This window comes from Lepidochelys kempii, chromosome 4, assembly GCF_965140265.1.
Source record: "Lepidochelys kempii isolate rLepKem1 chromosome 4, rLepKem1.hap2, whole genome shotgun sequence".
NCBI lineage: Eukaryota > Metazoa > Chordata > Testudines > Cheloniidae > Lepidochelys > Lepidochelys kempii.
Window position 1 is genome coordinate 73,676,122 of NC_133259.1, and position 22,247 is coordinate 73,698,368.

Here is a 22,247-nt window from a genome sequence, read left to right on the forward strand (position 1 = left end):
CTTATCGAGTTTGATCTTAAAGCCAGATAGATCTTTTGCCCCCACTGCTTCCCTTGGAAGGCTATTCCAAAACTTCACTCCTCTGATGGTTAGAAACCTTCATCTAATTTCAAGTGTAAACTTCCTGGTGGCCAGTTTATATCCATTTGTTCTTGTGTCCACATTGGTACTGAACATAAATAATTCCTCTCCCTCTCCGGTATTTATCCCTCTGATGTATTTATAGAGAGCAATCATATCTCCCCTCAACCTTCTTTTAGTTAGGCTAAACAAGCCAAGCTCCTTGAGTCTCCTTTCATAAGACAGTTTTTCCATTCTTCGGATCATCCTAGTAGCCCTTCTCTGTACCTGTTCCAGTTTGAATTCATCCTTCTTAAACATGGGAGACCAGAACTGCAAAAAGTATTCCAGGTGAGGTCTCACCAGTGCCTTGCATAACGGTACTAAAACCTTCTTATCCCTACTGGAAATACCTCTCCTGATGCATCCCAAGACCGCATTAGCTTTTTTCACAGCTATATCACATTGGCGGCTCATAGTCATCATATGATCAACCAATACTCCAAGGTCCTTCTCCTCCTCCATTAATTCTAATTGATGCATCCCCAGCTTACAACTAAAATTCTTCTTATTAATCCCTAAATGCATGACCTTACACTTCTCACTATTAAATTTCATCCTATTACTATTACTCCAGTTTACAAGGTCATCCAGATCCTCCTGTATGATATCCTTGTCCTTCTCTAAATTGGCAATACCTCCCAGCTTTGTATCATCTGCAAACTTTATTAGCACACTCCCACTTTTTGTGCCAAGGTCAGTAATAAAAAGATTAAATAAGATTGGTCCCAAAACCGATCCTTGAGGAACTCCACTGGCAACCTCCCTCCAGCCTGAAAGTTCACCTTTCAGTAGGACCCGTTGTAGTCTCCCCTTTAACCAATTCCTTATCCACCTTTCAATTTTCATATTGATCCCCATCTTTTCCAATGTAACTAACAATTCCCCAGGTTTCAAACGCCTTATTGAAATCTAGGTAAATTAGATCCACTGCGTTTCCTTTGTCTAAAAAATCTGTTACTTTCTCAAAGAAGGAGATCTGGTTGGTTTGGCACGATCTACCTTTTGTAAAACCATGTTGTATTTTGTCCCATTTACCATTGACTTCAATGTCCTTAACTACTTTCTCCTTCAAAGTTTTTTCCAAGACCTTGCATACTATAGATGTCAAACTACTTTTACTTTACTTTTAAAGGGGCAGTATACCCCATTACAATATCCCTATGAGAAAATGGGTCACAAAACTAGGAAGAAGCGCTCAAAAATAGGTTTAAAAATAAACAGATATCTGCAATGTTCTAATAACCACCTAAATTATAAATAGGGCCCTACCAAATTCACGGACCATTTTGGCCAATTTCACAGTCACAGGATTTTAAAAATAGTAAATTTCATGATTTCAGATATTTAAAACAGAAATTTTACGATTTTGTAATTGTTGAGGATGGGGACCCAAAAAGGAGTTGTGCGGGGTGGGGATCACAAGATTATTGGGTATGGGGTGCGGTACTGCTACCCTTACTTCTGCATGGCTGCTGGCAACAGCGCTGCCTTCAGAGCTGGCCAACTGGAGAGCAGCAGCTGCTGGCTGGGAGCCCAGCTCTGAAGGCAGAGCCACCACCAGCAGCAGTGCAGAAGTAAGGATGGCATAGTATGGTATTGCCACACTTACTTCTGTGCTGCTCCTGGGTTCCCAGCCAACAGCCGCTGCTCTCCAGCTGCCCAGCTGTGAAGGGAGCACAGAAGTAAGGATGGCAATACCACGACCCCCCTAAAATAACCTTGTGACCCTCCTGCGACTCACTTTTGGATCAGGGCTCCCAATTTGAGAAACGCTGGGCCTCTCCTGTGAAATCTGTATAGCGTAAAAGCACACAGAAGGCCAGATTTCATGGTCCATGAAACGATTTCATGGCCGTGAATTTGGTAGGGCCCTAATTATAAATGCCTCTACACAGGAAGACCATCTTCATTCCTTCTGTAATGTGCAATCCTTGCTAACAAACACAACCACCCAGATAATTTTTTTTTTTACTCCATTTGCTATACAGCTGACTTGTGACTGAAGCATGGTATTAGAGTTTCTTGGTGTGAAGTATTCACTCGCTGCAAGAGACTCATGTGGTGCCACATACAGGAAATCACCCAGGCAGAAACTCTCCTGTCGACTTACCTTACTCTTCTCATTGGGGGTAGAGTACAGGGGGTCCACTGGAGAGTGATCTGTTGTCAGTTTGACAGGTCTTTACTAGACCCACTAAATCGACCACCGTTGGATCGATCTCAGAGCATCGACCCCGGCTGTAGTGTAGACACAGTCCTCCTTAAGGATCATTAGGAAATAATGCCTCTCTCAAACTACAATTGCAAGGCTGCAATTATATTATCTTAAAAGGGACCCTGGAAGACAAAACTAATTATTTCATTATTAATTGAGTTATTACTGTGGAGGTAAAGATCATCCTACCAAAAGGACCAAAAAACTAATACCACTAACAATATTTATATCTGGAAATAAATGCAAGAAAAAGTAACTGCCAAGCTGCTAGTCACTAGAAGTTCAGTGGGCCTTATCTGTTTAAAGAAAGAAAATATTCCTCATTACCAGTGGCATAAAGCCATATTACACAGCTTCACACAACAGTCCCCTTCCCACAAGTGGGGTTTGTGACTCCATCCAGCCTGATCACCACAGACTGCATCACAATCAGTTTCCTGGAATGACCTTGATCACACTAAATCTCCAGTATTTTAAGAAGGGTATAATTCCCCCACACACACACTTCTTTATGCCAAAATTTGCCAAATATAGGGGACTTCCTAAATCTACCCTTAAATTGCCTTAAATAAAAGTAATTTGATTTTCAAAAGGTGCTGAGCAACTGATTTCAATAGTATTTTTGGGTGTTCAGAACTTCTGAAAGTCAGGCCACAAAGGTGTTTAAATACAGATTTAAGAGCCTAAACTTCAGGCAACCAAATTTGAAATTTTGACCGTAGGCAGTAATCTCCTTAGGTCAAGATTGAGATCTTCTGTTTCTTGCACAGCTCCCTGCATTATGTAAGCACTCAAGAAGTTAGGTTCCAACCCTCCAACTTCTTGGACACAGGCAGATTGCTGCTCATACACAGCCATTTTCAGTTTAAAAAGGAGGAAATATAATAATTGAAAATTCCTTCCTGGCCCTAAAGAAAGGCAAACCTGACACCTGCCAAATAATGCAGTCACTCCAGCTATTGGACACTATTGGACAGCTGGTTGGCACAAGCAGAAGGGAGGGAGAAACAGGAATGCAGAGTAGTTGTACCAAAATACTACACTATGCAACATTCCAGGTTTTTTACATTCTGATACCAGCTTGAAAATAGACTTATTTTCACTTAATTTGGCAAAGGTAAGCAGTGGCTTTGAAAATGCTTTTGCACTAAAAACTACGCATAGCTTTGTATTTCATAAATGCTCTATGTGAAAACAAGCTTTTTTGGAATTTCAATAAATGGGGGGACACAAAATGGTGAAAAATTGTGCACAAAATTTCCCAAAATCAAAAAACTGAATTTAACAAATCTCTAGTGTGAAATGTACTTGCTAGTATGTAAATGTACACTGCCCTCTACTGGATGGAATAATACATGTGCCAGTATTTGTGGCTATCTACAAACTGGATAAAAATGCCAATACTAGAGCTAGATAGATGTCTGTAATTTTGCATCCTAAAGAGATGAGCTACATTTCACGCAACCATGTTGCTTGAGCCACAATTTCTTAGAGACAGATGAACTAGAACATTGACGGTAGTGGAATGTAGTTCGTTAACAAGACCAAACCAGCTCTCACAGAGGAGAGACAACATACATATACACACACACACACACACACACACACACACACACACACACACCCCACACACAACGGAGGTGCTCTGTGGCAATCCAGCCTGGCCACCTTTCCTATGAATGAAAGTAGGATCACTGGAGAGTGACAGCAAGAGGGCAGATTGCCTCCCTCAATGTCCCTGCATAATGTCAGGATCCCTTTGGCTGCCCAACAGCTAGGCTGAAAGTAAGGGTTCAAGCAGTCCCCACTCTCCTCTCACACACCTAATTCTGCAGATGGGTCTGAAACAGAGCTGGCAGCTGACAAGATCCACTTCAGTTAAGAAAAAATAAAAACAAACCCTCTCAGGTTAAAAGAATGAAAGGCGGAAAGCAGCAAAGCCCCCGGGTTCCCCCCAAATTCTCACACAAGTACCAAATTTTAGCTGTTTTACACTGAACTACTCTCATCTCATTAGTCACCCTTAATCCCATGTAGAATGATTCATGGAAACTACTGCTGATAACATAATTTCCAATATGTTGGTAATTTTGAATTTGTCCTCCATACACACACCACACAATAATATTAACGATCGGTATGTTATTAGCTTGCTATTGATAATCTTTATCTAAAAGGTGTTATATAAACTATGACAATGAATTATATACACTGGACTGGTCAGGCCATCTGAAACTTGCTACCAGGTATCAGTGAGACCTTTGCCCTCTTGCACTGGGATGCTCTTCGGGAAGGGGGTAGGGGGCACATCTCCCTACTGGTATAAGGTGAGTCAGTTTTTAATCACTCTAATATTCTTATTTTTTGCACCACAGAACATTAAAAATAAGAATAATAACTATTCACTGTTGGATTAAACGGCCTCATTTTATGAAGAAAAGCCTACAGCGTAAACTAACATAGATTGCAATTCACACATACGATACTACCAAGTTGCATGATAGATGTTGAGACTTCTATCAAAACTCCATGGTGATCATGTCTTCACGACCTCCAGGGTGGGCTACTGTAACTCATCATAAAAAATGATGAGCACTCCAATATTTAAACAACTAATTAATCCAGAATGCAGCATCGTGCTACTTCAACACCACCAGTAGCTAAGAACACATCAGCCCAGTAGTCTACTCACTTCACTGGTACCCCACAGAGTACCAAATAAAATTCACAGTCCTGGTGCTAATCTTCAAGGTCTTCTATGAAGCAAGCCAAAGAAAGCACCGCTCTCTTTCTTTACCCTCCCATGATGTTGACCTTGCCCAACAGCTATATTCCTCAGGAAAAATGTGATGCTCATAAGGTAAGGAGACAGGGCTCTCTCAGCAACAGGGCCAAGACTTTGAACTCTTTACTGGAGAAGATTAGAATGTTTTGAAAGCAGTGAGATTTGTGGTCAGCACATAAAACACATTTTTTTACTTAGCTTTCCCACAGCTGCAAATGAAATCAGCAAAAAGGATGAGAGAGGGGCTGTAGTAAAGAAAGATGATCAGGATGAGGAGGGAACGGAGCAGAGACAGAGAAGAAAGTGGAAGTAATTATAAAAAAAAAGAAAAAAGCCCTAACAACTTCAAGAGAAGTAGGGACGAAAATCAACCAAATCAAATGCAGACACTGGTTTCTCTCTCCCAAGAGTCACTCAGCTACTATGGGGAAGGGTATCATTGTAAGAACCTACATAAAGTTTGCAAACTATATATGATGCAAAATAAAGCTGTGATCCTGCTCATGTTGAAGGTAATGGGAAATGCACTGGGAATGGGCAGGAAAAGTAAGAATTACTTATTCTGGATGTACTTATAGTGGATCACCTTGTTTTCATTTTGCAAGAGTCAAACACATACTCTTCATACTTTGACAAGCAATGCAGATTTTAAACCTAATTTTCCACTGACATGTTTGAATTTCATCCTATATTTCACATTCATGCTGAAAAAGTTGTTCTATTCGAGAGGTAACAAAGAGCCACTGACAACTTATTGTCATTTTCTTTTGGACTGTGTAATATTCCCCACATTCTGCATGTGTAACGTGTTTGAATTACATGTAAATATATTTTCCTGCTTATAAATTCTTGTGTCTAAGCAGATCAGAGTGATTATTTCAAATGCTTTATTAATCCAAGCAATCTGTCAAGAACCAGACAGACAATATAAAACCCATCTTTGGAGCTATTAGAAATACCAGCTGCAAGCTTTATCATTTTGTTTACTACACACGAGGCAGACTCAAATCCCTTTACCGTAGGCTGAGGAAGAAGGTATTATTATCCTTACTCTGAAATATCTGAAAGTATGTTTTCTAATTGCTTGTAAAAGCAGATTCACATTTGTTTTAATCATGTATTTTTAAGATTATGAATAAAGCAAGCACAGAATTAAAATATGTTAGCTGATTAAATTGTTAACCCTAAAACATGAGTCCAAAATTCTCTCTCAATTCTTAACTATTATATAGTATCCATTAGAATAGTTTGGGGGGTTTTGCGGAAAACCAAATTCGTTTTCAGGTTTGTTGTTTTGTTTAATGGAAACAAAAATTTGTGCTTTTCAGTGAAAAAGGAAACTGGAGGTTGAGGGGTTAGTTCTAGTTGCTGTGACATTTTTCTGAGCCGGTTCTCAGCCAGGCGATCAGCAGTATTCAGAGTCACAACAGAGAGAGTTTGGAAAGGGAATGGAGAAAGGAAACTGATTAGTCACAAAGTGTGACCGTACATTTTATATATGAAATGAATTATATATAATGAATGTAAGTAAAAGCAAAATCAACGTCTTTAGTTTAATCATACAACTTCCTCTCATATCTGGGTCTTGAAGGAAACATGGCTAGTTTCACAGGGGACTGGTATTGTTTTGGGTAAACATGAAAAGATCAGGGAAGGAGCAGTAGCATTGTGAGTTCTTATCAGCCCTAAATCATCATCATCATTGTAGAGTAAAAAGGGAAAAGGAAAAAAAAACAGGGGTAGGCCCATTCTACCAGCCTCAATTTCCTCATTTTTAACAAAAAAAAATGAATTTCAGTTATACCAATTCCTACATCTTTGTGATGATAATAATCTAGACACTCCATAAAATGGGTTCTGTTCCTTCCTCTGGGGAATAGTGTGGTCAGTCTAGCATTCAAAGGTAAAGAGCCTCTGTTTTGGCATCTGCAGGGAACGAACCTAGCATCTCTGGATTGGAAAGGTATGAGCCTCTAACAACTTGAACTAAAGAACCAGGTCTATTAGCATGACAGCAGTAGCAGATGCAAACCTCTGTGTCACTACTAGAGAATGACAAAGAGCCACACTGGGTTAGAGTGAGTTACATAAGCACATAATTTAATCCATTTCTTCTGAGACAGTTTGGCAACATGGAGGAAATTTGAGTCATCATATCAGAGCATGGGATTCCATTCACAGCTCTGCCTGAAGTCATCTCATGCACCTCTCAGTTACCTTGTGTGTAAAATGGAACAATGATTTTGCACCCCCTGACTGTAGTGCTACATGGCCTGGCTTAATAATATTTCCATTTGTTATGTACCCTTTAACAGCAGTCCAAGGCAGACTCAAGACTCAAACTTGATTGGTTGGTCTCTTGGTTTACAGTTGAGGGTGTGTTCCCCTAGGCTACAGAGTATTGTATGGTGTATTATATGGGCAAATCTGCATGGATATTTATATACACATTTTACAGCATGCACAAATTAAATGAAAATAAAATTTAGTGGTCGCTATTTTCGTGTAAAATTATGCAGGCAACATAAGTACGCACACAAAAATGTGAATGGATTAAAGCAGCATTTCTCAGAGTGTAGAATGCACCCCATCACAGGGCATAAAAGTCCTTTTTTGTCCTCACTTGTTCTCCAGAGTCCCAGCTTTCTTTCTTTAAAAAAAAAAAAAAAAAAAAAGAGTAAGTCACAATCTCTTATGGTTGCAAAGAAAACACTGAAAATATTATATCAGCGTATGCGATGCAGCAATATGCCCTTGAATGCAGAGATCCTAAAACAGTAAGCTCCGAGATGTGAACTGCTCCATTCATTTCTGTTATGATATTTCAGATATTAATACTTATCTATTTCACTACTCAAAGTTTGTAAGAAAGAAGAGGAATTATTATGAAGATCTATACAATCTACTCCAAGTGACCACTGACTTTGGATAGGCCTTTAACATCAGATGGCAGGGTTTTTGAGGGAAGGGGCAATTGGTTTCATTTTTCTGAAGAGGGGCTCAGCTCTGCAAACTTTTGGAAACAATGGATTAAATGATCAATTAAATACATATCATGGGAATATTTTAGATGAGAGAGAGATGATAGGCCAAAGCTGTATACCTCTTTGCAACCCAAAGGGGCTCAAAACACAGAAGAAATAATGTGGTTCCAGTACACTTGGCAGGCTAGGGGATGCAATCATACCGGGAGAAGAGTGCATGCTTCTGTGCAGTATGTAATGATTCTCTTTACCGGAACACTGGGGCACTGGTGGTGAAGCTGTAGGAGCTTGGCTCCGGTGAACAATCATCCTGCATAATTTGGGGAATGAGGAGCACAGTGTGTAAGAGCCATTGATATACACCCTCGGTTGAAATAACATCCAGGTTGCAAAACGTGCTACACACTCTGCCTCTGAAGGAGAAGTGGAAAAGAGGAAAGGGATTCTATCCCAAAGCACATACATGTAAAGCCCACACTTCAATCAGATTTTGTACAAGGGACCAGAGTTTCATCTTACTTACTGATTGTGCCTACTAAAAGTTTTCTATAGGCAGGTTTGAATTAGGAGAAGGAAGGTCTGTGAACTGCAGTTCTACTCTGAAAATTGACAGTGCACTTGACTTCAGATGCTTTGATATTTATTGTCCTGCCATGATTCCCCAAAAAATGTGCTTAGTTTACATGTACAAGATGTCACAGATTGAAGAGCTGGCTGTCCATGCAATACTCAATCCCAATTCCAGAAGAAAGGGGGTCACAAATAAAAATCAAGATTATGACAAGACAGATGGAAAAAAGGGTCAGGCAGTAACACAGCTTAACACCAGCATGGATGGTGAATGGGTCTGTCTTCAACCCATACAGAGGACAGTGGCAGTCATCCCATGAAGTAGCCTGAGAACACAAGTGAACTTCAATGGACAATCAAACCTAGACAGCACCTTCCATAATGCTTCACGATTGACAGAATCAAAGGCTTTAGTTAGGTCAATAAATGCCATAAACAATGGTTGGTATTGGTCTCTACACTTCTCTTAGATCTGTCATGCAACAAAAATCATGTCAATGATGCCCCGAGACAGTCTGAAATCATCTTGGAATTATGGAAGGACATCTTTAGCAAGAGGGAGGAGACTGTTCAAAAGGATGCGAGCAAGGATCTTCCCGACAATGGAGAGGAGGGCAATACCTCGGTTCTTCCTGCACATTGACTTGTCCCCTTTCTTAAAATGGTCACAATATTGGCATTCTTGAGGTCAGGTGGAATTTTCTCATTAAGAAGTTGATTAAGTTTTTACGCAAGTGCTATTCCACCAGTTTTGAAGACTTCCATGGGAATGCCATCTGGGCGTGGTGTCTTGTTGTTTCTAGTCTGAGGATGGCTCGCCAAACTTCCTCAGAAGATGGGGGGAGGGCCAGCAAGAGGTTCTATTACTGGATGCTGAGGAATGGACTCAATGGTGGCAGCTGAGACTTCAGATTCGTGGTTCAAGAGAGTCTCAAAATGCTCCTTCCAACATTGCTTGAGGGTCACATTGTCCTTAAGAAGGGTGGAATTGTCCTTGGATCACATAGCAATTGTGCCATTTGAACTTGGCCTGTAGATGGCTTTCATTGCTTGAAAAAAGGTTTCTCATGTCATGTTCAGCGAAACTCTGGATCTCCCTGGCCTTTGCTTGCCACCACTGATTCTTGATGTCACACAGCCTCCTTTGAACTACAGCTTTAAGTCGATAAGTAACATGTAAACTACGAACTGGACTCCTCAGCCATCTTAAGTCTCATCAATGACTTCTCCCCCTGGCAGACATCATCTTTGTATCAAGGGATAGATGACACATTAAAGATATTTTTTCCTTAACTGGCTGCCTTGCTTACTCAAATTGGGATGAGCATCAAGCGAAGTTCTTACCCTCAGTGACACCTGTGCAACATCACTGCTTTCAATGGAGTTGAAGAGGTGCAGCTGATTACTAAATTTCATTTTGCAGAGCTAAATAATTATGTTGATACACAAAAAGCTCTTTCTTATCTGAGTGGGCTGCGACGCGCTAACAAAAGTAAAAAGTAGTAAAAACTTACTTGTGTCATGCTTGTAGGCTGACTGACATAATACACAAAGGGAGCAGCTCTGTTGAGTAAGAAAATGCTGTTTCTACAGTGACTCTTAAGACTAGAGCCAAAGAAAGTACAATGAAGCCAAGAATCCCACAGAGCAAATCTATACATCGATTCAAAAATTCCTTTTTGATCTCACATACCAGTAAGGTTTTGACGGAGATCTAACAAACAGAACATTGTAAATCTCTTTAAGGAGATTTCAAAAGTTAAACACAAAGGAGCCACAGTGCAGCTTGTATTTTCCATAACTTTCTTAGCAGCAATCTTATTTCTAACCAAAGTTGTAACTTACACAAACTATTCCAAGGGGAGCCACTTTATGGCCTGATTCTGAGGGATGCTTAGCACCCACAATACCAGTGATTTTTCAATGATGCTCAGCATTAGATTCGCAGACTATATATTAATTTTCCTTTAGATTTATAGCTGCAAAAAGCTAGCCACACATGAATGTAATTTATTAAGTCATGCACATTTTCTATCCGTTCTGGAAACTACAGATTTTAGTACCCATTGAGATATCTTGCTCAATCACAGCATTAACACAAAGACATTTAATTTCTTAAACATGAAATGAATAAACAAGCCAAGAAATAAGACATGATTGAGATAGTAAGAGCCCAATAATTAATCAGCTAGAGGTAACTTTTTAAAATACATATATTTAGGGTTGTTTTTACCTTGCAAAAAGATAAATCCAAACAAACACTGAGCTCAAACCAAAATAAAAGGGTGAAAAACTGCTATTTAACCTGTTTCAGAGTAGCAACCGTGTTAGTCTGTATTCGCAAAAAGAAAAGGAGTACTTGTGGCACCTTAGAGACTAACAAATTTATTTAAGCATAAGCTTTCATGAGCTAGAGCTCAGGACTGTGCAGCTCAAACTGCCAGTGCCTTCCCAAAGCAAACCAACAAAGTTCAATAGATACAGTAAGTACACAAGTAATATGTATGATTCTCTACCTTTAAAACCCATCATTAAAATGGCACAATTAAAACTTTGAAAATGAGGCAAATATGCTTATTTTCCACAATTAGGCATGTACATCAAAAGCAGCACACCAAAAAAAAAAAAACCCTCAATAATTCAACTACTATTAAAAAAAAATGATGGTGAGAGCCATATGCCCACAATCACTTTTCCTGTTATCCATGACGGCGGGAGGAGACCCTAGGAGGAATTCAGACAGAGTTGCACACCAATCAGCAGGCAGGCTAATCCTGCCCCTTTCTGTTCCCCAGCAGTATTACATGCTAACGAAAAGTTATATTTAAGACCAAGCACACTACCAGACTATCCCTAAACACATATTACTGACTGATACCAAGTGCTATCAGTATTTCTAGTATCTACCATCGGATACTAATACCAGTAATGTTAGTGACAATGCAACAAAAATGAATAAATTGACAAGTTCTATCGATTTTAAGATTTTAAGGAAGTGCTATATCTGCAAAATCAATAATGAAGGTGCCATTTAGTAACTTAGTACTAAATATCAATATTAATACAGGTCTGTATTGCAGTACAGCCACTTCTCCACTAATAGCTGTCCAGTTCTTCAGCTTAAAAAAAAAAAGATTTTCCCTGTCCCAGTCAAGATAGCCTATTGATGTGATTGTGTATGTTCTGTTCAAAACAAGATAAGTAACATGCCTACTACAATCTGTATATAGTCCAAACCCTAACTCACTCCCTTTCTGAGGATTGTCTTCATTGGTAATTCAAACCACCACCAGCGAAAAACCTCAATTTAAATTTTCTCTTCTAGTTTAGCTATTCCTTCTTGCAAAGACATTTTACTCCAAAGAAAGGAGAAATAGTAGAAATTACTGAAGTAATATAACTACTTGATCACAAAATATTCAAAATATGAAATATATTCATACAGCAGTTTCAGCATTCTGCTAACCGGTGAGAGGAGAACACTATATTAAGAAATTGAAAATTACTGTCTGAGGTTTGGAGTTACATACGCAAATTGAGAGTGCCTCACATTCCTAACAGGCTATCAAGCTCATGACTTAATCAGGACAGAATACCAAAGAAATCCTATTAATTATTCACAGGAAATATTTTTTAAGTCTATAATCTTCCCCTGAGGCACATCAATTGTCACTTTCATTTATGTCAAAGACTGTGTCTGATTTGGTTTCTACATGTGGCCAAAAGAACAGAAGTAAATATATTTCTTGAGTCAACTGATACTTCCTTTCAGACTTAAGTACAACTGTTCAGAATAAAGATCCATTTCTTTGCGAGGAGACTGGAGAAGTACAGAAGCAGAGGTGTCTATTCTTACCCTGTAAAGGAAAGGGCTGTATATAAAGAGGAAAAATATGTTTTCTGTTATTATGAAGGTGTTATGAGTTAGGAGCTCACAAAACAGTTAATGAAAATATGGCCTCCAATGTTGATTGGTTTGGGGAGACATCTAAAACATGAGCTGATTCAATAGAATGTCAATGCTCTGTTAGGTTTCTTTCATTCCTCCCTTTCTTTGTACTTTCATTATTTCCTTCGTACTTACCTTTGTAACAATTTGGCACAGTTACAGAAATTAAAACGTAAGTCGAATATAAAAGAATCAACCAACAGTCAACCAAATAATACACAAAATAAGCAGGCCTTGCCTCAGAAGCAGATGACCCATTGCCAAGAGGAGCAAATTTCAAAGGCAAGGGCCTCTAAATTAAACTGTCTTGCCAATGGTCACAGAGTATTCAAAGATAGGAGCAGAAAACAAGAACCTCCCAGCCAACTGCTGCTATGGTTATAAAGGTGAGAGGTGCACACTCAAAACTAGATCCCAGACCATTCAGAGCTTTAAAGACCACAAGTACTCCAGCTTTATTCCCTAGAACGTGTATTCTGTACACCATGGTATTGTTATGGATGATGCTGGAGAGAGGTATAAGGGATGAGGATATAGTGCAAATGCGATATTTATCATGATTCACAAATTACTGGTTCTACTAGACTAGTGACAGTGAGACTCAATGGATGAGCAATAAATAAATTCTGAACATTCTGGAGCCTGCTAAGATTCACCAGTCTCTAAGGGTAGACTGCAGAATGCTTCCACTCCCAAAATGGCTCAGCCTTAAGGAGATGATGATGTAATCAGGACATAGTTATTCATCACATCCTATTTCTTGCCCCAACCCCAAAAGTTTAGTGTTTCTAGGCAAGTGATTGTAACTAAGGATTTATAAGGATTCCTGATACTGAAGTCATTCAATTTATTCAACTCATTAATATCAATGGACACTCCACACACAAATGCAAGAAAGCACATGGTCCTTGGTGTGGAATGACACAAAACTTTTTACTGAAACGGAACTCTCTCAGCCAGACTGCAGAGATGCTGTTGATTACTGACTTGCAGCTGAATGATAATTTCCATTAAACAAACAATACATAAATCCTTGCATTTGATTTGGTACAGCCCTCATACTTCACAACATACACTTTCCATCACTTTTAATTATAAATAAATATGATAACCCAATTAGTTCTCAAACTTATTGTTTGCATTATTGGAACATCCAGAGGCCTCATTAGCCTGTTGGGCTAGTCATTGTATAGAGATGGGTTAAAAAGGAACTCCTTTCTCCTCAGAGTTTCTGAGCCTACAATCTTGCTTTATGGCAAGACAACAGGTAGACAAAACAAACAACTTTGAGGGTGGAAAAAAGACGGATGAGGTAACAGCAAAATGAGCAGGTTTTGAACAGAAAACGCAGTTGTCGCAGCTTACCACCAACCAAACATTTATCATTAGACATTTAGTATAATGACTTTAAAAGGGTGTTCCATGTTAGTTGGGTAATAATCATATATTTGGATAATAAATTATTTGCTTTTAGGTGGTAAATTTGGTTAGCTAAGAATACAGTTGTATCAAACACAAGCAGCACGGTACAATTTACAGTTAATTGAACACAGATGATTTCTGAACCATAGCCTTTCCATGCACATAATTGCTTTTAAGTTTAATAAGAGATTTGTTTATGTAAAGAACTTCAGGATCTGTCCCTTATTGATAACTTGTCACCAGTCCCCTTCCGCACCCCCACACTCAAGTGTCTGCTTCCTAGCTCTGAAATAAAAATAGTAGTAATTGTGGTCTTAAATGAACAGTCATTACAAGATTTTTTTTTCTCTGTCTGCAGATATTCAATTATTCTTTCTTTGTTGGTCTTTACACATGTTCTGCATAAGCATATCTGTTGATGCAGTTTAAAGGAGAATATAACCATGCTTTCTCACTTTGCATTTATGCACCTATTCAGTAATTTTCCAACAACAATTAAAACATTTCTGTTTTGAATTTATTGGCAGGATGGTTTGTTTTCAAAAACATGAATAAGAGGTGGTTGCTAATGGTTTGTATCTTAACAAAGTTCCCTTTTACTCTGTAAAATTAGTTCTGGAATGAAATTCAATATGTTTAATTACAGCAGAATACCCAAGACTAAAAACTCTCGCTGTTTTCATCTACCATATCTGGTGATGTGATAGAATAATTAAGTTCCTTGCAGCTTAAGGGTGACCAAAAAATTCAAGAGCTCATTGTAGAGATAGGAGTAATATTTCCTTAGCCTCACTCCTGTGACTGTATGAAATCCTTAAATCAACGAAAACCCACCTGTGGCCACGACTTGTGTGGCCACTTATCAAAACCTCGGCAGGCTGTTTCAGCATGTGTTTTTTTTAGGGTTACCATATTTGGACTTTCCAAAGAGTGGACACTCCATGCGGGGGAGGGGGGGGTGGTCCCGCCCCAACTCCGCCCCTTCCCCACCCCTTCCCCACTCCCATTCCAACCCCTTCCCCAAAGTCCCTGCCCCAACTCTGCCCCCTCCCTGCCCCATTGGACTCCTTCCCCAAATCCCTGCCCCTGCCCTGCCTCTTCCCCTAACCGCGCCACGTTCCCCCTCCCTCCCAGCCATGCGAAACAGCTGTTTCACAGCCCGAGCCCTGGGAGCTAGGGGGAAAAAGTGGGCACACTCTCGAGTGATCAACATTCACTCTCTTTCTTGAATGATCAACTCTTCTTTGGGGAAAAATAATATTGGCAAAATCCCGGACATTTTTAGAGATTTAAAAATTCCTCCCGGACGGCGATTTAAGAATCAAAAATCCAGACATGTCCAGGAAAATATGGACATATGGTAACCCTATTTTTTTTATGCAGTAAATTTCAGCAGGCTCTGTACAGCATGATGAGAGATAATGAAGTGTGGTTATCCCTGTGGCCCCACCCTCAATTCATATCATCCCTTGAACACACAAAGCCAAAGACCCACAAAGGGCTTCCAGAAAAAAGCAGGATGAGACTGTTTCAGTCTCTTTACCCCTTTCAGCAGGTAATGGCCAATTTTGGCTGGTACTGCATTAGCAATGTCAGGCTGCTTCACTCCACAACAGGAAATAGACAGTGTCCATCCGTCCCCGACCCCCATTTTAAAACTGTATTCACTCATTTTAGTTGAACCATCGTGTCTTCTCTGTCGCAAATCATAGCAGTAAAAGCAGGAAATTTCTAACTCTGAAAGATCTAATGGGGCCTAATTCTACAGTTCTTAAACAAGCAAAACAACATCAAAGACAATAATGAAATCCAATATCAATGTCACATCTGTAAACATCTTGGCTGACAAGAAATGTTCATAATTTACCAAACTTACCTTCATATACATTGTAGCACCCAACCTACACATAATGCACATACCAAAAAATGGCATTAACATGATATACATTTTAACATTGTTAAAAATACAAATATTTGTACAAGCTAAATTGCTAAAAGATGTTCCAGTCTATTGTGTATATATTGTATGTTTTGAAAGCTACCTAAATGTTTTACAAACAAGAAAAAAATTTAGTTAAATATAAAAGCCTATGTTTAAAATTCAACAATCAGTCTCTCATGGGACTTATTTCAGATAAGATTGGTTTCTGGGTCCTCCATTTATTCTAAATGTGTTCAAATGACTCATTGGGTTTTAATTTGTTTACATACTGTAGGCATGTGCCCTGCTCATGATGATTTACAATTATACATTTACTGAGGCTCCATCCTGCAAACACTTACACACATGTAACTTTACGTACCTAAGTTTATGTAACCAAGTTCAGTGAAACTATTTTTGTGAATAGTTAAGCATGTGAGTATTTGCACAATCCAGACCAAAAAAAGATGTGCTTATCACTATGAAATAAGGTCCAGATCCTACTCCCAATGAAGTCAACAGCAAAACTCCCATCGACTCAGTGGCGGATAGCTGGTCCCTCCATAGTCTCAGATGATGATTAGATAAGAGTCTGAAGCAGTGACAAAACTAATCCTGCTTCAAATTTCTGTATAGACAGCATTTCAGAAAATTATATTCAGCAACACAAAGCTCAGTTAGTGTCAACAGTCAGCAATTATTCAGAGTTTCCCATATACCAGTTCCGGGATATGCTTGGATGCAGCTCAAGCCTTTCTGCCTGAACAAAACTTATGTAGAATGAAGAAAAAATAAAACAAAACCCACATACAGTGATTAGATTTATCTTATATAAGTTCAGAACAAGTTTTGCTTTTCTCCCCCATGCCAACACATGTTGAACAAACACCTAAAAAAAAAAACAGACCAAAATAAGAGTTGTAATACCCTTCACAATAAAGAATATTTCAGTTAAATCCTTCCTCCCATTGATTTCTGTGCGGCTAGGATTTCACCCTACTGCACTGAATTAATTTTTTGTTTGATTTCCATAAAACAATGTATTAATATACTTTTTACTGCATGTAAGAGCTATAACTTTTCCCAATTTGCAAAGATGAAGGTCACAGTTTCAGAGTCTGGTCCATTACAAATTATATTCACCCGATTGTTTGGCCTCCACAGGTGAGTCAGACATCAAGATGATATTACACAACTGTGTAATCAGGGGAACAAAGACAAATATGACACCATATTTAATGGAAATTATTTTTTGCTTGCATACTGTTGTTTCAGCCTTATTAGTGTGAGTGTACTGCTGACATACGAATAAAAAGTAAATGAGAGTTCTGTGTGAAATGCAAGTCAAATTGCTTTATAACTCTCCATACATCTATTGAGGGTAGGTCTCACAAGGCAATGGAATACTCCAAATTCCCACAGCTCATGGGCATTATCCCTTCCTTCACACAAGAAAGAAGAAAAGCTCTGCATAAACTTGTTTCAGAGTAGCAGCCGTGTTAGTCTGTATTCGCAAAAGTGCCACAAGTACTCCTTTTCTTTTTGCATAAACTTGAAGACTTGTCTCTGTCACCAACAGAAGTTTATCCAGTAAAAGATATTACCTCACCCACTATGGTTCTCTAAGATCCCGGGATCAACACACTACAACAATACTGCAAACAGAGAGAAGTCACTTACCCCTGCTTTCCTTCCAGCAGTATGTGTTACGTCATGACACTATGCTCAGCCCCAGGATAATACTTAGACTGCAAGGTAGCAGCTCACAGTTTCTGGCATGACACTATGCTCAGCCCCAGGATAATACTTAGACTGCAAGGTAGCAGCTCACAGTTTCTGGGGGAAGGAAACAGAAGTGAAGGGGAAAGAGGAGCAGCTAAGAGAAAACTGGGTAGTGGGGAGAGAAACAGCAAGAAGGTAGGGTTAGAGATGGAAGGCACTAGCTAGCAGGGAGGGTGAAAGAGGTAGTGGGGGGTTAAGGGACAGAGGTAGATGGTTGGACGCAGGTAGGGAGAAGTAGTAAGTGGAGAGGGGTTGAGATAGGACAGGCAGTGGGAGCACAGGAAGGACTCAGTAACTATCCATGATTTAAACGGAAAAGATACAAAAGATGGATATACCTAGATACTTCTGAGTTTCGGCCCTAGTCCCTCCTTCAAATTCTTATGCCCAACAGAGAACACGTTAAGACTATTACACTAATAAAATCCAGGTCATGGTGCACCCCTACTGCAAACCCTGGATCTGGCTGGATTGGGCCAATTTTTGGTCCCCACTTCAGAAATTCCATTGCTTAGGTAGAGAACAAGCTGAGGTGCTTCTTTTCTAGCATTTGCAAAGTCAACAGTGCTTTAAGTAGTTGCAACATGTACATCTGCCCCCATCTCTTTTTTGAAAGGACTTATATCAGAATATGTTAGGATCCAGGAGGAGGAGAAGCTGCTTATGTATTTGTTAGAACTGCAGGATGTGCAGCCAGTCAAACCCAGCAGGCTACAGATGACTAATTAGAGTTTTTGCAGCTTTCTTATACTAAGATGTATCGGGTCCAGATCTGGTTTTGGGGGAACAGCAGCACACGTCTCTTTTGAAGGCAGTTTCTGTGGTTGTGCCGAAAACGTGGCAGGATTCAAGTGCCGAACGAGAGTTTTTGCAGCACTGTGAAATCAGGCTCCAGGATTTTTTTATTTTATTTATTTATTTATTTATTTTTTGCTGTGACAGAAGAGGCTAGACTTGTTCAGCATTTCAGCAGTGAAATCCGGGGTGCTAGGACCAAAAATTGGCAGGAGACACCGAGTCACCATTTCCCCAGCCCCTCGGGGAGGGCTCAGCAACCGCCCAGGTAAATGAATACACAACAACCCGAAGCAGCTTTACCCCCCCCCCCCACACACACACACACACTGCCTTGGCGTTTTGAGCTCCCCCCGCGCCTGCAACAACTTTTGAGACAACAACCCACAACAGCCCCGTTAAGCTGCTTGCTCACAAGCGAGCTGTAAGGAACCCGCAGGGCGCGACTTGCTTTGCCCAGAAACAAACCCGCCGCCCGCCCCGTCGGTCCCGCTCGCGAAGGGGGCGGCGGCGCTGAGATTTCCCGGGGCGAGGGCAGCCGCGTCCCTCCCCTCCCGCCGCGCCACAAAGTTGCCGCGCAAAGTCGAGCTCGGTGCAGCGCGCCCACAGCGGCGGAGCGCAGCCCCGGCCGGGCACCAGCCGCTGAGAGCCTGGGCTCGCCCGGGAAGGAGAGGGGGTCCCATCGTGACTCACCCATTACTCTTTCCTCTCCTCCTTCGTACCAGCCCTGGGGCCGCTCCGGCCGCTCCTCCCGGCCCCTTTAGCACCAGCGGCAGGTTCCACTGACCGCCTCCGCCCGGCCCCAGGCAGCTTCCCCCCGCCCCGGGCGCCGGCGAGCCAGAGGCTGGCCCAGGAACCCCTCCCCCTCTCCACCTGCCCCATTCATTCGCTTCCCGCAGCCCCCAAACTGTCCCCAGAGCCTGTGGGAGGGCGACTGAAGGGGCGGGAAGGGCAAGCGAGGGGCCAGGGTCTAAGCAACGCAGAAGGACGCGCGGATCCCCCTGGCTTTGGCATGGTCTTAAGCTGCCCCCCTGTGCTACCCAGCCCCTTTCTGCTGGTGGGTTGGAACTGGGGAGGGGGGGAGCAGACTGTGAGTCCTCCCTAGGGTCTCACGCAGCCTTTTCCTTCTAATCAGCTGCAAATTCATTGGCCCCCAACAATTTGCACTGGTCACCCCTCTGGCACTGGAACTAAGTGTAGCATAAACAATAGTCATCTTCCAGGATAGCGTTACCATCCCCATACTCTCCTCCCCGCTTCTTGTAGATACCAATGTACCTCTCCCTCACACTCAGGAGTTCTCAGCCTGAGTGCCACTACCACCCTGCCCTTCCCTGTTGCCAAGTGGAAGGTTGGTTCCCACTAGATGGGGAGGGATCCTGGGATGATCCAGGTATGGAAAAGGGTGTCACAGAATGGAAAAGGCTCATGCTGATACATTGTCATTATTGTAAAGTGACAGGGTAAATATGCACCATTTAATTTGTGTGCCAGTAGCTTTCTTGTTTCCCTCAGCCTGGACCTCTGTCCTACTTTTCAGGGCCTAATTCTGCTCCCACTGAAATCAAAACAAGTTTTGTCACTTATGCCAGGGAAATGGGCTCAAACTTTTCTGTTTTATCAAGCTGAGACATGTTTGGGGCAGGTGAGCAGGTTCATTGTGAAAACAACGAGGAGTCCTTGTGGCACTATAGAGACTAACAAATTTATTTGGGCATAAACTTTCATGGGCTATAACCCACTTCATCAGATGCATGCAGTGGAAAATATCATAGGCAGGTATAAATACACAGAACATGAAAAGATGGGAGTTGCCTTACTGACTGGGAGGTCAGCACTAACAAGGCCAATTCAATTAGGGTGGATGTGTCCCATTCTCAACAGTTGACAAGAAGGTGTGAGTATCAACAGAGGGAAAATTCTCCTACTTTTTGTTTCAGAATGAAGAAATGTTCTGGATTGTAGGAAAGATTATGCTAATGGTATTTAAAGCATGATCTGAGAAAACTAAGCCACTATTGTCTATTTGCATTCACAAATACACCTTGAACTGAACTCTTCCCATACCCTTTTGTATATATGTGTATCCCATTGGCTTTTCCTTCCAGGGACACTAATTTGGAACTTTTATTATAGGTCATTATCAATTAAACCAATGAACTTGCACAAGATAAATGAGGACAGAATTTGACCTACAGATACTAGTTGTATTAACTTTGACAACAAACTCATGCTTGTCCATGCACATAGTTATTGCAAATGATAGAAAAGATGTTTATATTCCAATTACCACTACAGGCCTGATTCTCTACTCCCTTATGTAATCATTTAAAGTTATGCAAATTGAGCACATAGTTTTGTAAAATGCTACCAGATCAGAATGGTACATGACAGCACAGGGGGCAAGGTAGTGGAAAATCTGACTCTGTAAGTGTGTGTTCAGGTGATCTGTTTATCTATTACTTAAAATAAGTGCTAAGATATTTGGAAAAGCTGCAAGAGACCCACATCATCATTTTCTAGCACCTCATGTAGTCATTGACACTGCTACTTCTTTTTGACCCATACAATTAGCCAATTTTCAGGGTCCTATGGGTCATTTTAGTTAGGAAAAGAAACTGATGATGGAGTCCAGTATTTCTTTAATGTAACGCTGTTTATTTACAATAAATGTGAAGTCCTGTTTCAGGAATCAAAAATGAAGAGAAATTTTCTTTGCTAACAGTTTCAAGCATCTTTCCAGCCTGCATTTGTTCCCAAAATTCTCTCTCATCTTTTTATCAGAGTCATACGACCAATGGGCTGCATCTTTGGCTTCCTGGTACTTCTTTCACCTGTACAGATGCACCCAGCTCCACCAATCAATGTCCCAGCATTTGCTATTCCCGTCTGCAAGGAAAACCCTTGGTCCATGTGGTCCTGCTTCTACTCAAGCCTTACCAGGTGCCTGTATTTTGGGGGGTGCTCTTATTGCTTCTGATAGCAAAAAGTCCTGTATCCTGAAGGAAAGATGGGTGTTATACATCCAAGCTTCAGTGAGGTTTAACCTAACCCATAACAACACTAATGCATATGATTTTGCATTCATTTTCTACTGGGTAAGTAACTACACAAAGTGCAAGGCAATGATTAACTGAGCCTATAGTTTTAACTTTAACCATAATAAATATAGGAGAATGGATAGCTCATGGGACTGGCAATCTAACATAGAGCCTTTCATAGAATCATAGAAATGTAGGGTTGGAAGGGATCTCAAGAGGTCATCTGGTCCAGCCACCTGTGCTAAGGCAGGATTAAGTATACCTACACCACCCCTGACAAGTGTTTAACCTGTTCTTAAAAATTTCCAATGATGGGGATTCCACCAACTCCTTAGGTAACATATTCCAATGTTTAACTATCTTTATAATTAGAAAGTTTTTCCTAATATCTAACTTAAATGTCCTTTGCTGTGCACTAAGCCACTTACATCTTATCTGACCCTTAGCAGACATGGAGAACAATTGATCACTGCCCTCCTTATAATAACCTTTTATATATTTGAAAATTGTTATCATGTCCCACTTCAGCCTTCTTTTCTTTAGACTAAACATGCTTAATTCTTTCAATTTTTCTTCACAGGTCATGTTTTCTAAACCTCTTATTTTTTGTAGATGTCCTCTGGACAATCTCCGATTTGTTCACATCTTTCTTGAAGTATG

General features: G+C 40.6%; 1 protein-coding gene across 1 annotated transcript in view; it reads right to left on the reverse strand.

The window, feature by feature from the left end:
- The window catches only part of GPM6A (glycoprotein M6A), a 344,803-nt gene extending 325,470 nt beyond the window's left edge, over positions 1-19,333 (reverse strand). Inside the window, exon 1 of the mRNA XM_073341667.1 lies at positions 19,240-19,333. Coding sequence (XP_073197768.1) covers positions 19,240-19,243 — 4 coding nt within the window. The 5' untranslated portion in view covers positions 19,244-19,333. The remainder of the gene's footprint in view (positions 1-19,239) is intronic.
- Positions 19,334-22,247: the final 2,914 nt, after the last annotated feature.